This window comes from Varanus komodoensis, unplaced genomic scaffold (genome assembly GCF_004798865.1).
Source record: "Varanus komodoensis strain SLA01 unplaced genomic scaffold, ASM479886v1 scaffold1, whole genome shotgun sequence".
NCBI classification, from domain to species: Eukaryota; Metazoa; Chordata; class Lepidosauria; order Squamata; family Varanidae; genus Varanus; species Varanus komodoensis.
In genome coordinates, this window is record NW_025335268.1 from 67,558,465 (window position 1) to 67,572,721 (window position 14,257).

A 14,257-nucleotide genomic window follows, 5' to 3' on the forward strand; every position below is an offset into this window, starting at 1 on the left:
CTTCCATGTCATGAATGAAAAGATTAAACAGGATCAGCCCCAGAACAGAGCCCTGGGGGACCCCGCTTGTCACTGGCCACCATCCCGATGATTCCCCACTAATGGTTACCCTCTGCTTTCGGTCAGTCAACCATGCCCTCATCCACCGGACAGTGCTTTGGTGTATCCCAAAACTCCTCAGTTTCTCCACCAGGATATCATGGGGCACTTTGTCAAAGGCCTTGCTGAAATCCAGGTAAACTACATCCGCTGCATCCCCTCCATCTAGCCATCTCGAACCCTTGTCATAGAATTCCACAAGGTTTGTCTGGCAGGACCTGTTTTTGTGGAAGCTGTGTTGTGTGGCTGTCAGCCTCCCTTCCCTATCTAGCATCACTAGATCTCTCTCTATTATGAGCCTTTCCATTGATTTTCCTACAATGGGCATAAGGCTAACAGGTTTGTAATTCCCCATGTCCCTTCTACAACACTTTTTGAAAATTGGGACCACTGATGCCACCCTCCAGTCCTCTGGAACTTCACCCGTTCTCCACGAGGCCTCAAAAATGGAGGCCAGTGCGTGTGAGAGAACCTCTGCCAACTCTCTAAGTACTCTCAGGTGTAACCCGTCAGGGCCTGGCGCCTTTGTAATGTCCAATGCCCTGAGGAGCCCCTCGACTTCAAGGGGGGTGACTCTAATCAGTGCCCCTAAGTCCCCAGCATCATCTAATCTCCTATGCGGATATCCCCTGTCCTGCTTTGGGGAGAACACAGAGGCAAAATAGTCATTTAGCATCTGTGCCTGTTCCCTCATATCAGTCACTGGATCTCCTTCCTCCTTATTTAGTGGTCCCACCACTTGTCTCCCCTTCCTCTTCCTATTTACATGCTGAAAGAAGCCCTTTTTGTTGCTCTTGATATTCTTGGCAAGTCTCAGCTCGTAATCAGCCTTAGCCTTGTGAAGAATCCTTCTGCTACAGGCCTCCTCCCCCCAGTATACCCTTTTGTCTATTTGCCCCAGTACCCATTTCCTACGGAGTTTCCTCTTTCATCTAATCCCTCTTTTGCATCCATGGCGGCGCTCTCCTCCGCCTCCCCACCTTACTGACTAGAGGTATCTTCCAAGGCTTGAGCCTCCAAAACTTCCCTTTTGAGTGCCATCCACCCCTCCTCAACTCACTTACCTTCCAGTAACCTATCCCAGGTCTTGTTCAGCTGGTGAGCATTCCTGCATCACGGGAGTCCTGCGGCTTGCGCTCCCAGCAGCTATGTGGTTGCCCAGCCCATGGCTATGAGGTGCAGTCTCTGCTTCCTGCCAGGGATGGATCTGCAGCCATCGCTCCCAGAAGATTCAGGCTCCTTCTAGTATTCTGCCACAGGTAGTTCGATGCTACTTGCTCTGGGAGCTTGAGTGCCTCTGCGGAGAAGGAATCAATCCTGCAGCATAGACATTGCAATGACCAAATAAGCAAAATAACATTTGTGACTGCAAGGATAAAGACTAAAGCCCCACCCCATTTCAAAAAGGACCATTCAGGAATGCTGCATGTATGCTGCAAGAAACAATTAAAGGAGAAGAAAAAGCTGTTAATGTTGCTATGACAATGAGGCGAAGTGGGACCTTTGCTGAACAGAACTTCTGAATAAGTATATGGTGGGATCTTGCCCATGGGGAAAAATGCCAGATTTTAAGATGGGAAATAAGGACCTATTTGGTGCAGTGTGGAGCTGCCATTTTAATTCTGCATCTAGCTGACTGAGGAAACACAAGGCCACTGCAGTCTAAAGGACCCCAGTGTGTGAAGCCATCTCATGTTTGGCAGAAGCACTGGAGATCAAGTATGCAGTATGGTTATGTTCGTGTTGGGTATGGTGCACTTGTAACTGTTCACTACAGCTCTTACATACTATGATGCAAAGGGATACTCTCCACCTCTGCGATGTCTGCTATCTGGTGTCCTGAGATTCAAGCAGATTACCCAGCCTAGGAAGCAAGAGGCACTTGTATTTTCAGAAGATCAAATCATAGTCCCTCCAATTGTCTCAATGAAGCATTCATGGCTGGACCTGACATAAATCATTCTGTCCAGAGCTTGTCCTGCAAGGGGTTGGTGATCAGGATCACTGGACCTTAGAAACAAATTGGTAAGTTGAAGGTCCCGTGAATAGCAAACCAAGGCAGCTTCAAGGCTTGTTCAGATACCTGGTCATGGAGTGTAGCTGACAGAAGATGCTAGAGAAAATGCTCCCTCCTGACATTGAGGCTGTTCTCATGACACAACAGCTGTTGTAGGTTATTCATTTAACTCAGTGATGTTGTGGCATATGTGCGGTCACCATGTTCAATATGCAGTCATGAGAACTTTGTGAGCATGGGTTATGCAGCAGTTAAACCATTCTCAATGGTCTGTTTTAGGTTGGATATTCAACTGACTCATCATAGGTTAAATGGCCCATGACAAGCTGCAGCATGTTGTCTGAACCCAAGTCAATGCATACTAAAGTCAAGAACAGAGGTACTAGGAGACTATGACCTGGATTCCATAACAGAGCAGTCCACTATGAGTTAATTTACCCACAGGGGCTCTGGAAGTATGCCAAGAACCTACAAGTATCATGCAAATCCAGGAAGTGGGGCGGGGGAGTTCTTTGAATTACATTTCTTGAACAATCCAAAACACATCATGGTTTATTTAGGGACGGTCTAACCTGCAACCTCGAGTGGGTAAGATACGCTTTAAACTGCATTATGCTCTAACTTGAAGTTAGAATATCATGGACAAAATATTCTATTTTGCAATTACTTTAGTATAACACAAAAATTATGTTTATTAGTTTGGAAATAGTTTTATCTTTTCATAGCTACATGAGCACTACTTTTCAGAATGCTGGAACTACCTTAATGATAAAGACTAAGGGTTATTTTTCTTAAAGCATTTTCTTTCCAGAGATAAAAAGTTAATGTCTTATTAAAATGATTGCATGAATTTATTGCTGATTATTTAAAAGCAATACATTTATCTTAAGCTTTGAGATGCTGCTTTAAAAGACTAGCATTTTGGCAGAATGGATTATTTCCTAAGACTGAATAAAAATGAATGCATGCTACTTATAAATATCTTATTGGGCAAGTTTCATCGTTTCAAACTTATAATTGTTTTTTACACAACTATCCTTAGCAGGTTTGTGGGAAAATACATGTGTCTCAGAATGAAATGGAATTAACAGTAAAACTTGAGGTGCTGCACAATAGCCTTAGTGAGGCTGTTGAAATAGATGGGCAGTTGTCAGTATTTCATGTGAAAATTAATGTAAAGTTTTCAGTGCCTTTTGTCCTTAAATTTAAATAATGGAAGGCAGCTATATGCTGTTTTAAATTTTTGAAATTGAAAATTGTACTTATTATAATATTTAAATCACTTTAAAGGCTCACTCCTATACAAGTCTAGACAAGGAAAAGTCTACAACTTCCAGCATGCACTAGCCAACAACAGGCCTGTCTAAACTTGCCCAGGATTGCATCTTAAGTGTGCTCTGATATCTTCCCCCTCAAATATTTCAGGTCAAATACTTGTGGTGTATTGGGCCAAAATATAGACATGGGGTACCATCTTTTTAAGCATCACTTTTTACTAAATGCAGCTTTATTTTTTTTTCTAAGGCAGGAGTGGGCAAGTTGTGACCCTCCATGTTTTATTAACAACTCCTACAAACTCTAGTCAGTGTTGCCAATGGTGAGGAATGATTGGAGTTCTAAGTCAAAACATCTGGAGGACACAAGTTGCTCATTCCTGCTCTAAAAGATCAGAACATTTTGCAGTGCAAACTCAAATCTTTTCCTACACAAGTGACCTGATGTAAATCAATTGCAGTTATTTTGCAAAAACCATGGTTTATGTTCATTTGTACCTGTTAAAGTTTGTTTCAGGTTCATGGGTAGCACTTTTTTTGGTCATTTGCTGAATTAGATCACACTTTTCTCCAGGTGCTTGTACAGATCTAGTATATTGGTATCTCAGCAACTGCCACTCCAGAAAACTGGAATTTCGTAACTTGTCTACCGTTGTTCTCTGTAAGGTAAATCAAACTGTAGTGTATTTTTCCAATCTGTCTTCAGTGCACCTTTTAATTCAGAACATTGCTGCATGTCTCATGTTTCTTTAGTCTTAGCTCCCAGCAGAGAACCTCATGCGAGTCACAATAATCCAAGTCTAGATGTGGCAACAACCAGCTATATTGGAAAACGTTGATGGAAAGTTCCAACCTATTCCCATGCAATCTGTACAGAGTTGCATCTAATGACACACCCACATTATGATTTGTACTTGCACATTTCAAGATTCAGTTAAGAGAACTTGGCACCAGTGTTGCTTCCACATGTGGATCTCCCTTGAGGCAAATGGGTGTGGAGAGCCTGCTTACTTTTTGTAATTACAGGAACCATCTTACAAAGCTACCGAGGTTCCTACTGGGGAGGACTTAAGCGCACTCATTGTTTGAAAATGACTTCAGTCTGGAATCTTTTAAACAGGCTTCAAGGAGCAAGCTCCACTGAACTCAAAGGGAAGACATGTATTGGACTGTACTGCAGAGAACTAGGATGTATGGGCCAGTAAAGTGTAATGGACGTTTGTAAACTTACCGTTTAAAAAAGTGACATCTTCACATTGACAAGACACAGAGGTGCCCTATACTCTGACATCTACAACACCATTCGTTCAGGCAGAACAACTCACAAAAAATGCCAACCAATAAGGGGAGGCCAAATTATTTTATTTATTCTTTTTAAAATAACCAATTATCTCTGGAACATAGCTCTGCTGCTCTTTGTCAGAGAATCAGCAGTGCTCCATTTGGGGCTCCATAAATCAAATTCCAAATTCATCTTTGCAAGGAGAAATTATTTTAACTCCATATACTGTTTCAAATAAATTCATTTCATGAAATGTTCTTATTCAACAATGTATTGTGCCACAGATTGCAAAACATTTCAGTAGTGCATTAGTAATATTTTTCACATTTTCATTTGAACCTTGAGATGAGAGCTTTTCTTCTTTCAAAATGTTAGTACCTTGTGCAAACACTGTCAGGTCTTTCAATGTATTAAGCACACATTAGATGTCCATTATTATATACAAAAGCCATCTACCACATGGGCAGTGTAAAATACATCCTTTCATAACAAAACTAAAATGTACCTCAAAATATGAATATACACATTACATGATATACACTATTTACACAATCATTAAAAAATAGAGTACAAGTTTGATTTTAAGAAAGTCTTTTGTGGATCATGTTGCAACAAGGCAGGTTTCAAATTCCCATTATGTTCAGTGTAAATATTCATGAACTATGCTTGAACTTTCAAGAGAGTTTTTAGATGGAATGCCATCATCTCCTTGTTTTGGTCAGAATATTCAACAGTGCTTCCTACCCAATGACTGGGAGGCTTTGGAAGGACACTAGGTGAAGGAGGATCACTAAATTTTGCTCCAGCATAGTTTTCTTTTTGGTTGGCTTCAGTCAGAAAGATGGTCTTCTTTGCTTTCACATGTTCTGTGTTTTTCAGAGCCTTTTTCTCCTGCTTTTTAATGAGCTCAGGTGATTCAGGTTCATGCCAGAAGTTATTTTCACTTTTTTTAATAGGTGGAATTTTGTTCAATGGTATATTACATTTGCTTCTCTGTCTGTTAGTTTTTGATTGGTCACACAGGTGTATACTGTGAACAGGCTGACTGTAAGGAATTGTAACCTTTTCAGACTTTGCAATCCTGGTTTTGAGCAACTGCAAAGATAAAAGATAAAATCATAAACACTTAACTATGTTCATATCTTTTGTCTTAGAGTGAGTTGTCTCTCAGAGTCACTCACTCTGTACTCCAGCTGTTATTTAACCGACAGTGAGACTCCAATAATTTCGCTGACAATTTTGAATATGCAAAACCTTGCTTGGAGGTTGTTGTGTCATGCAAAGCCAACAGCATGGGTTGCTTATCCCTTGAACCACCCCTTGTCTATTTAGGTTATGTGACCTACCTAACCTTAACCTCCCATAACCAACACTTACCAAGTATGTACAGCATATGTCCCAGTAGGTGCTGCATATGCAATATAGCACCTATGGGTGCTGTGGCTTGTCATGGGGTACATAACCCACTCAAGGTTGTGGCATGTTGTCTGGTCAGTGTTAAATAACTTTGTCATGTTTACAGCCATTGTGTAGAGAGTTGAAATACAAGGGAACTCCTAAACACTTCAAAACCTATTTCAAAGGCAAAATCGAATAAAGTAATTCCACTGATGGGGCTGCTTCTGTCAGCTACACCACATCCTTTCAAAATCTGATTTAGAGGGCTCTGGAACGTTTTTGGACTCTGGACATTTTTGTGTGGTGTGGAGGATTACACGGAATACAAGAGGAAAAGTCCTGCCACACAAGTAAAACTCCATTGTGCAACTTTGGATTCTGCCCAGACTAATTTCTTTTACATTCTGGCCGGACACATTAAGTACTATTTCCTATTTGCAGCACACCCACTATTGTTACAAAAGCCCTTGAATGTACTAATTATAACCATGACCCAATGATTTTACTTCCCATGGTTTGCTCAGGCTTCTAGTGTGGGACAGTTGGGACAAGCTGAATCAGCAATGCAAGTCTAACTAAAAGAAGTTGACCTTAATTCTTGCACAGATCTTACTGTGACGTTTTATAAGTATCTTTGTGAAAAGCTAAACTAATTTAGCTGGAAGTTAGTCCCACTAGTTTAACTAAATGGAACATTCCCAAGTGACTTTTTGTTAGCATTGTAATAGCAGTCTACTGGGTGATACTTCATCTCAAGAAAAAGGCACAGCAAGGAAAAGGCTAGTATGACCCCATCCTGTCAGCCAGAGAAGGAACAGTTGAAGAAAGTTTGCTTCCTCATTCCAGTCTAATTGCCAGAGGATCTGAGTTGTACCATTTCTATTCCGAGACACCAGCAAAGGAAGATTTGCCTGGCCTGAACTGGCTATTACTGCCTGTTTATATTTCATCATTTGGCATGGTCAAACTGATCTCTCTCTCCTCTCTTCTTCCTTGGTGTGCGAGGGCTTCTCTTTTTAATTTGTAAACTTGAGAGTAGGGCCACTGTCTCATTTCTGATCAGTGTAAACTTTTGTATGACAACATTTGACTAGAAAGCAAATATAAACATATAAACAAAGACGACTTCAGTGAGGAAGCTGACTTCAGAGAAGTCACCATCAACATAGGGTTAGGCATGCTTATTTGAAAGTGATTTCAATGGGGTTTGCTTCCACATATGCATCTATAGGAGTGTTGCCTATGCATCATCTAGGAGAATCTAGTTGTCAGATGGAAACAGGGCTGCCTTATACCAAGTTAGATCATTGCTGCATCTAGCTCAGCTATCAGACTTCATTACTTTAAAAGTCCTGCAACAAGCTCCCAAGATAAATGGAACTGTCTCCAACTAGATGTATTTACGTTTCAACCCTTTACACACGTACAAAGTAGTAAATCCCACTGAAACCACTGGGGCGATTCAACTGTTTACCCCTGGCGCCTAAAAGACAGTAAGACTGATTACTGCCCTGATACATTGTGAAGGGCGGGATATAACTAACTAGCCAGCCAGCCAGCCAGCCAGCCAGGAAGAGCATTTTGGAAATCTATGTCGAGTTCTTTCGTGCGGAGCAGTGCCAAAGGGAATCTGGCAGGACTGGACTGTTCCAGAAGGTTTGCAGATCCTTTAGGGGCCAATCCCATGCGTCTTTAGTCAGACAAAAGAAACCTTACACTTCCAGACCAGGCCTCTGGCTGTCTAACGTGCATATGACTGCGTTTTACAAGTTCTTTTGCTAGATGACTGACGACTCCCGTCAGAAAGCCTCTAATGATAGGCAGAAAGGAACCAAGCAGCCCTTTAAAGTCTTGGTCTTGCAGCACCAGGACTTCAGCAACGCCAGCAGAGGTGGCCCTTCCCCGATACGCAGCCCGAGAGGGCTTCCCCGATAAGGCGGCCCTCACTCCCTCCCGAGTCCAGGGCGCGGGGGAGCCAAAGCAGCGCCAGCGCGTAGCCTCCGCGCCCCCAGCGAGCCCCTCCGCGCCCCCCCTTTTCCTCCATTGGGCACGGCGGCGCCGTCACGTCCCTGCCAGACAGGCTAAATCGGGCTGTTGCTGGGCTCGGCAGCCATGCTCATTGGTGGATTTTTCTGACCTATCAGCGCTCGCGGAATCGCCCTTTCTCAGGGAAGACAACAGACGTAACGGAAACTTCCTCTTCCTTCCCCAGGCAGACCGGAGCTGCGCAACTGTCCCTTCAGCACCGCCTCCCCCACCTGCGAGAAACAACGACTTGCCCCTTTCCTTCATGAGCCCCCCCCCGCCCCAACATCCCCCCCCCATTACCTCTTTCCTGAGGGGTTTAGCGAAACTGACGGGGGCTGTCCTTGGCGAAGCTGCCGGAGCTTTCTCTTTTGGGACCGTTTCTTGCCCAGGCTCCGACGAGGCAGCGGGAACTTCGTAGAGGTTGCGCGTCCCCTGCGCTGTGTTCCTTCGTCCCAAGCCGGCGCGGTGTTGTTGGTACTGCTGGTAGCGGCTCTGTAAGAGGCCAGAGGGAGTGGACCGTATTTTTCCTCTCCGCCGCCTGACTTTCTTCAGCGCCGGCCGTGTGGTACCACCTGGGCCCACTGGGCAGCAACCCGGCTGGTGGCTTTCGCCGTTGTATTCTGCCCCTATGAGCCGTTGAAACAGGGACGTGGGAAACCGCCGAGGGTCTTCGGTACCGGCCGAGATCCGGGCTAGAAAGGGTGAAGGCGCTGTGGTAGTCACCATGGTGAAGGTTAGGATTCGCGAAATAGCGCAAAGGGGTGAAAAATAGTTGGATTTGTGAACAAGGAAAGACGGTAGAAATGCAGGGATGTGACAGCGGAGCGCCCTGGTGGGCTGCGCTGCTTAGGCGATCAGATCCGCTACTAGGAGAACATGGCGGGGGAGTGAGAATTCGCCACAACGCCCCACTGTTGTTACTCGAGAAGGCCTCTCCCCCTTCCCTTTGCCCACCAATCAGAACACAAAGATTGCTAGGGGTGCCCGCCTCTCGTCACCGCTGTCCAATCGGCTGAAACCTTGGTGCCTGATGGGCCGCGCTGTCCCAATCAAGAGAGACACAAACACGGTAGCGCGCCACGCCCTCTTTTCGAGGCCAGTCCTTTCTGCTGACTGCCCGGGTGGCGAAGTGGTGTGGGGCTGGGGGCAAGGCAGCCCCTCCGCTGGGCTTTCTAGGTCTCCTTCCGAAACACGCACATGTGGGAGTAAACTACTGAATGCGGTGGGATTTGCTTCTGAGTAAACCAGGCTAGGACCGCGTTGTTAGGCCGCACTCTCCAATCAGAAGACTCAAAACACTCGCCCCACCCCCATTGTTTGCGTGCCTCCAGAGCAGGAAATACCGCACAAAACGGAAAGTGGCGGGGGGCAGTGTGTGGCTGAGACTGCAACGCCTCGAACGGTCCGCGGAAGTTCTTCGCAAGGAGCCCGAGTATGGCGGAAGAGGCGGCGGCGGCAGTAGTAGTTGCTCCCCGCAGCTCCGAGCACAGCGCGTTGGAGCTCGAGGGCACAGTACGATGGGAAGGGCCCCTCACCCACTTTGTGACCAATAACCTGGAACAGCAGATCCGGCTCAGCGCCTCGTCGGCATCCGGCTGCGCGATCCCCGCCGTGGACGCGAAGGCTCTGCAGGACTTGACGGCCGTGGCCGTCCAGGTGGCGGCGCAGGTGGACGAGCTGTTGCGGAGCGTGCACGGAGCCCTGCAGGGCCTGACAGCTCTTAGCGTGGGCTGCATCCAGACCTACCGGGACGGCGTCGAGAGTCTGGGGGAGGCCGTGGATGCGAGCATCCGGTCCATGTACACGCTGATGGCCCGCTGCGAGGAACTGGACAGGGAAATGCAGCCCGTGCTGACCCTGGCCCGGCGAATCCGGGACATGAAGAGCGCGCTGGAGAGACTCGAGGCGTTCTGCAAATAGGCGGCCGCTTCCCTGGGCTACTCACCCCTTCCCCCATCTCCGAGAGCCTTTTGCTTGTTGCTAAACAAAGTAAGCCGGCCTTTAGACCGCGCCTCTTTATCCCCCATGCTGAACGATCGTTCTTCCAAAGCACTTTGTTCTTCTCGATATTGATCTCAGGACGTCCAATTGCTTCTTTTTAGCCACCTTTTAAAAAATGGTATGCAAAATCCATTGTGCCATTTAATAAATCAACTCATCCCTTCTTATCTGGGCTTCTCTGTTGCAACAATGCACAACACAGCCCCTCACACAAAATGCATTTCCAAGCCTGCATTAGTAGCTCTGTTAAACTAATTTTCTTATAGTCTGCATATTGCCATGATAGAAATTTTCATGAAATGCAACCGAACAGAACAATCAGGTTAATAATTATTTAGAAGTAAGTCCTGTGTTCATTGGGGTTTAGTCCCAAATAAGGGTCCAAATGATTTCACCTAAACAGCAGTCCTACATATATTTTTTGGTTGGCAGCAAAACCCACGAACCCCTGTGGAACTGAGCTTCTAAATAATTGCATAGGATCGTACTGCAATATAGTTGAAGTTTTATGTTTGCAGGCCAGCTAACTGAAATATCCTAGGTCTTGAAGGATAAGACTAGCTTACAGACTGAGTGGTTGAGGTGCATTCAGAGTCATTCACGGTACTTACTAAGCACATGAGCACTCAGTGTTAATGCTTAACTTTTGTTTTATGCATTTAGTAAATAGTCAAAATATCATGACCACCATGTTCATTGAACCTCATTCATCTTTTAAACTGAGATAGTAATTCCCAAGCCACTGTTTCTGGCATAGTTGCATCAGTCCAATACAAAATCTTTTGAATGAAGTTAGAGTTCTAAATGGAATGTTGTATTCAATATTAAGTCTAAGCAGAAACTATTTTTAGATAATGTATCTTGGCTGATTTATGTATCAATGCTCCTTGGGTTAGCTGGCGTGATGTGGCTCCTGAGAAGGTGTTTCCTGGGAATTCCCAGACTCAAATCTGGCTGCACCCAAGATTTTTTATGATGGCCTTATACTCAGTCACGTATGTTGAAGCTATGGAAGTCAGAGCACAGCTGGGATACATTATGCATCCAGGCTCCAAATAAAATGTGTAGATGGCCTTTATGGTCTACTTTGTTCTTCAGTAGAATACTAAGGTCCGCCAACTGGAGCCAGGCACAAAATAATGGCTCATGAAGGTGAACATTGAAGAGCAAGGTGCTTTTTGAGCACATTTTCAGGCCAGGAATTTGTTTCCAATTTCAGAACTGGAGCTTCCACACACACATTCTCTCATGCACATCTTCTCCTGCTTTCCTTCAAGCTTTCCCTATTTTGGCAACCCTGTTTAGGAGAGGGAAAAGGCCTTTTGTTTTCACTGGGAGTCAAAGCCTTGGTGCTCTATAGAAATTTTATTTATTTCATTTCTGTTCCACCAGATAGCTAAAGCTCTAGGTGCCTCACAACAATTAATCAGATACAAAATAAATCAAAGATCTATCTGTAGATGTCAATATCTTTTCTGCTTCCCCCTGATGTACATTAGATTGAATTCCATGGAGAAAGGAAGGGCTATAAAATACTGTCGATATTTTCTACCTATATTTACCCTGATAAAATTGTGAATATATAAAATTTCTTATACTGAGTGTATTTGTTCTACTGGGGGAGCCAGTGCTTGCATCTTGGGATGGCAGCTTTATGCAAGAGGAGCACGTGGGCTGTGCCATGGGCATCACCATCAGGACAATCACTTTGAGAAGCCCAGGTCTCCAGCTCTGTCTTCTGCCTGCCCTGCCACTCTTGTCCCTGAGGGCTGCTGATAACCCTGCTGTCCCCCATCCCCCTGCCACAGCTGTATGACAAACACATTCCTTCTGACCCTCACCCAGCACGCTTACTGGTACAGCTCCAGCACAGGGCAGTGACCAGGCAGAAGTGCCACATGCAGCTGTCCCTATAGCCGCCACTGCTGGAGGCGCTCCCTGTATTTCCTGCAGGTGTAAGCTTTCCATTGTGCTGCGGCAGGCCACCATGGTGGCAGGGCATAAGAAAATGCCCTCTTGGCAGTTGCTAGGCAGAACAGGCCAGCAGAAAGTTCTGGCCTGGTGTAAATAGGAAACCCACACCAAAACATTGTAACTGGGGTCACACACAACCACAACCAGTGGTGAAGCATGGAAACCTTAGAGCAGACTGCTGATTCTCCCCGGGGATTCACAGTAACCAAATGGACCATGCTTCACCATGCTTGCTGGATTTGTATAGAAAGACAAGCAATTTTCAGCATGGCTTGCTGTTACGTGTGAATTCAACCACAGAGAGCCATGGTTTTCACGTAAGATTAAGCCATGGTCTGTTCGATGCATGATTAATTTAGGGTTTGATGCTCTATGAGAAAAAAATCCATAATTTGTTTTCTCAGTACATGAGTTGCTTTTTGTCTGTTCTCTCCTCATATTGCAAGTTCTTTTGCAGCACTGTAATGCTGGCATGTAGAATGATTAGTGTTTAGTTTAGTTTTTATTTAACTTATTCTTGCCCACCATCTCTGTAGTCTTCTGAAACAACTCATGAACACTCTATCATTCTGGGTTCATCCATAGTTTGAAGAACCCAGAATTCACAACTCTGAACAATGGGTTCTCTTGTTTTTGGTTAACATACTATAATTTGTACTCATGTGGGTTTGCACACTACAGTCCAGAATTCAGCAACCTATGAGTTAACTAAATTGTAGGTTAGATTTATGTGTGAACCAGATCACACATATTCAGTGGGTATTCTAGATAAGTACATATGTGCAAGATTGCAGCTTCAGTTTGTAATTATTTTCATAAGCCCTGTGGTATTAAATCAAAGAGAGTTGATATTATTAGCATGTCACATTTCATTATCGCTCTTTAATATTAGGGATTCATGGATTTTGTGTGTTTTGCCCTATGTTGTTCATGAAAGATAAAAAATGATAAATTTTTATAGATATATTTTAGCAAAATTGCTTTTTCTTAATGGATTCCCCAAAGCAAATAATTTAGTGAATCTTTAAATTAAATGTAGAGTGCATGAGAGTATTCATCTTTATCCTTAAGGTTTTTTCAGGCATCTTTAATTATGGCAGCAACTAACTATTCATTATTCTAATCCAGCAGATTAGAAAGTCCCCCATTTTTGATTTGTATCTCTTTTTGATTAGTCAGTGACGCATGAAATTAAGTCCCTAGTATATCTAAATATATGAATGTACCTCTCACTGATTAAGCCATCATGACCCAAATTCTGATATATTGCCTTTAATAAAACAAAGTTCTAATATAAGTGCACAACTAGTGAAGAAACCTTCAGTGCTCTTTGCGGCTGACCTTAATTTGTGAAATTGCACCAATTTTAGTTTACTTTCTTTGGCATAAAGTGCCTGTTATCTTTCTCAAATTATGAACTTAATTTCATATCTAACATAAATAAGTTTTATACTTTTAAAATTATAGCTTTATCCATGAAAGTCCTCTGTCATTTCTTCATGGTAGAGAGGATGCACTCTTACCTAAATAAAAGTAATATTCACTCTTTCTGTCATTCATTGGATTGGTTATTGGTTATATGCTAAAAATACTTCGAGGTTCGTGGAGAAAATCAACAGTGAAGCTCACAGTGGTACTGAATAACTGCACAGAGAACATTCAGTGCCATTAAGGGTTTAGTGTTGGGACTAAATAAATGCTGATGTACAATGAATATTGGAAACAATGCTGTAAGCCAATGTTTGTTCCTTTTTTCATGTGTCAGTATTTTAGGGTTTATTTATATATTTTTGGCTTACTGGTTTTGAGATAAAAGGATTTCTTTTTGATACTTTCCCATTTGAAAGGTGAGTATGTAATATTGTTTGTTTACTTGTTTCCAGGAGCAGTTCTTTCCTAGCCTGTTGTTATAGTATAATTAATTGTGGCACTAACATTCCTTCTTTTTCTTCTTGGCACTGATGTTACAAGAGCCAAGAATCTACCCATTACTTTTCTCTCTCTCCCCAAGGAAGAACCCTGTTTCCATCCCAGCTGCATTTCAGTGAGCTTTTCTTTTCTCTGATTTTGAATAAAGGCAGTCCCTGGGTTACAAACAAGTTCCAGTCTTGAGAAAATGGATGTTAGTCTTTCAGTCGAATTCATATGTGAGTCAGATCATGTATTGTTGTCTCTCCATATTCA

The 14,257-nt window shown here is 43.7% G+C and overlaps 2 protein-coding genes across 2 annotated transcripts; one reads left to right on the plus strand and one right to left on the minus strand.

Moving 5' to 3' along the window:
• Nucleotides 1-4,731: 4,731 nt before the first annotated feature.
• On the minus strand, nt 4,732-8,981 carry PNRC1 (proline rich nuclear receptor coactivator 1). The gene is made up of 2 exons (XM_044427794.1): nt 8,399-8,981; nt 4,732-5,767 (listed from the first exon to the last, which is right to left on the minus strand). The coding sequence occupies exons 1-2, from the start codon at nt 8,822-8,824 to the stop codon at nt 5,333-5,335; spliced, it is 861 nt and encodes a 286-aa protein (XP_044283729.1). The 5' UTR covers nt 8,825-8,981; the 3' UTR covers nt 4,732-5,332.
• Nucleotides 8,982-9,259: 278 nt separating this feature from the next.
• Nucleotides 9,260-10,266, plus strand: LOC123022245 (BLOC-1-related complex subunit 6-like). The gene has a single exon (XM_044427854.1). The coding sequence runs from the start codon at nt 9,533-9,535 to the stop codon at nt 10,016-10,018; it is 486 nt and encodes a 161-aa protein (XP_044283789.1). The 5' UTR covers nt 9,260-9,532; the 3' UTR covers nt 10,019-10,266.
• Nucleotides 10,267-14,257: the final 3,991 nt, after the last annotated feature.

Coding starts and splice junctions, on each gene's coding strand:
- PNRC1 (XM_044427794.1), bottom strand. CDS start 8,824: ATGGTGACTACCACAGCGCCTTCACCCTTTCTAGCCCGGATCTCGGCC. Junction 5,768..8,398: donor CTAAACCCCTCAGGAAAGAG/GTAATGGGGGGG, acceptor TTATCTTTGCAG/TTGCTCAAAACCAGGATTGC.
- LOC123022245 (XM_044427854.1), top strand. CDS start 9,533: ATGGCGGAAGAGGCGGCGGCGGCAGTAGTAGTTGCTCCCCGCAGCTCC.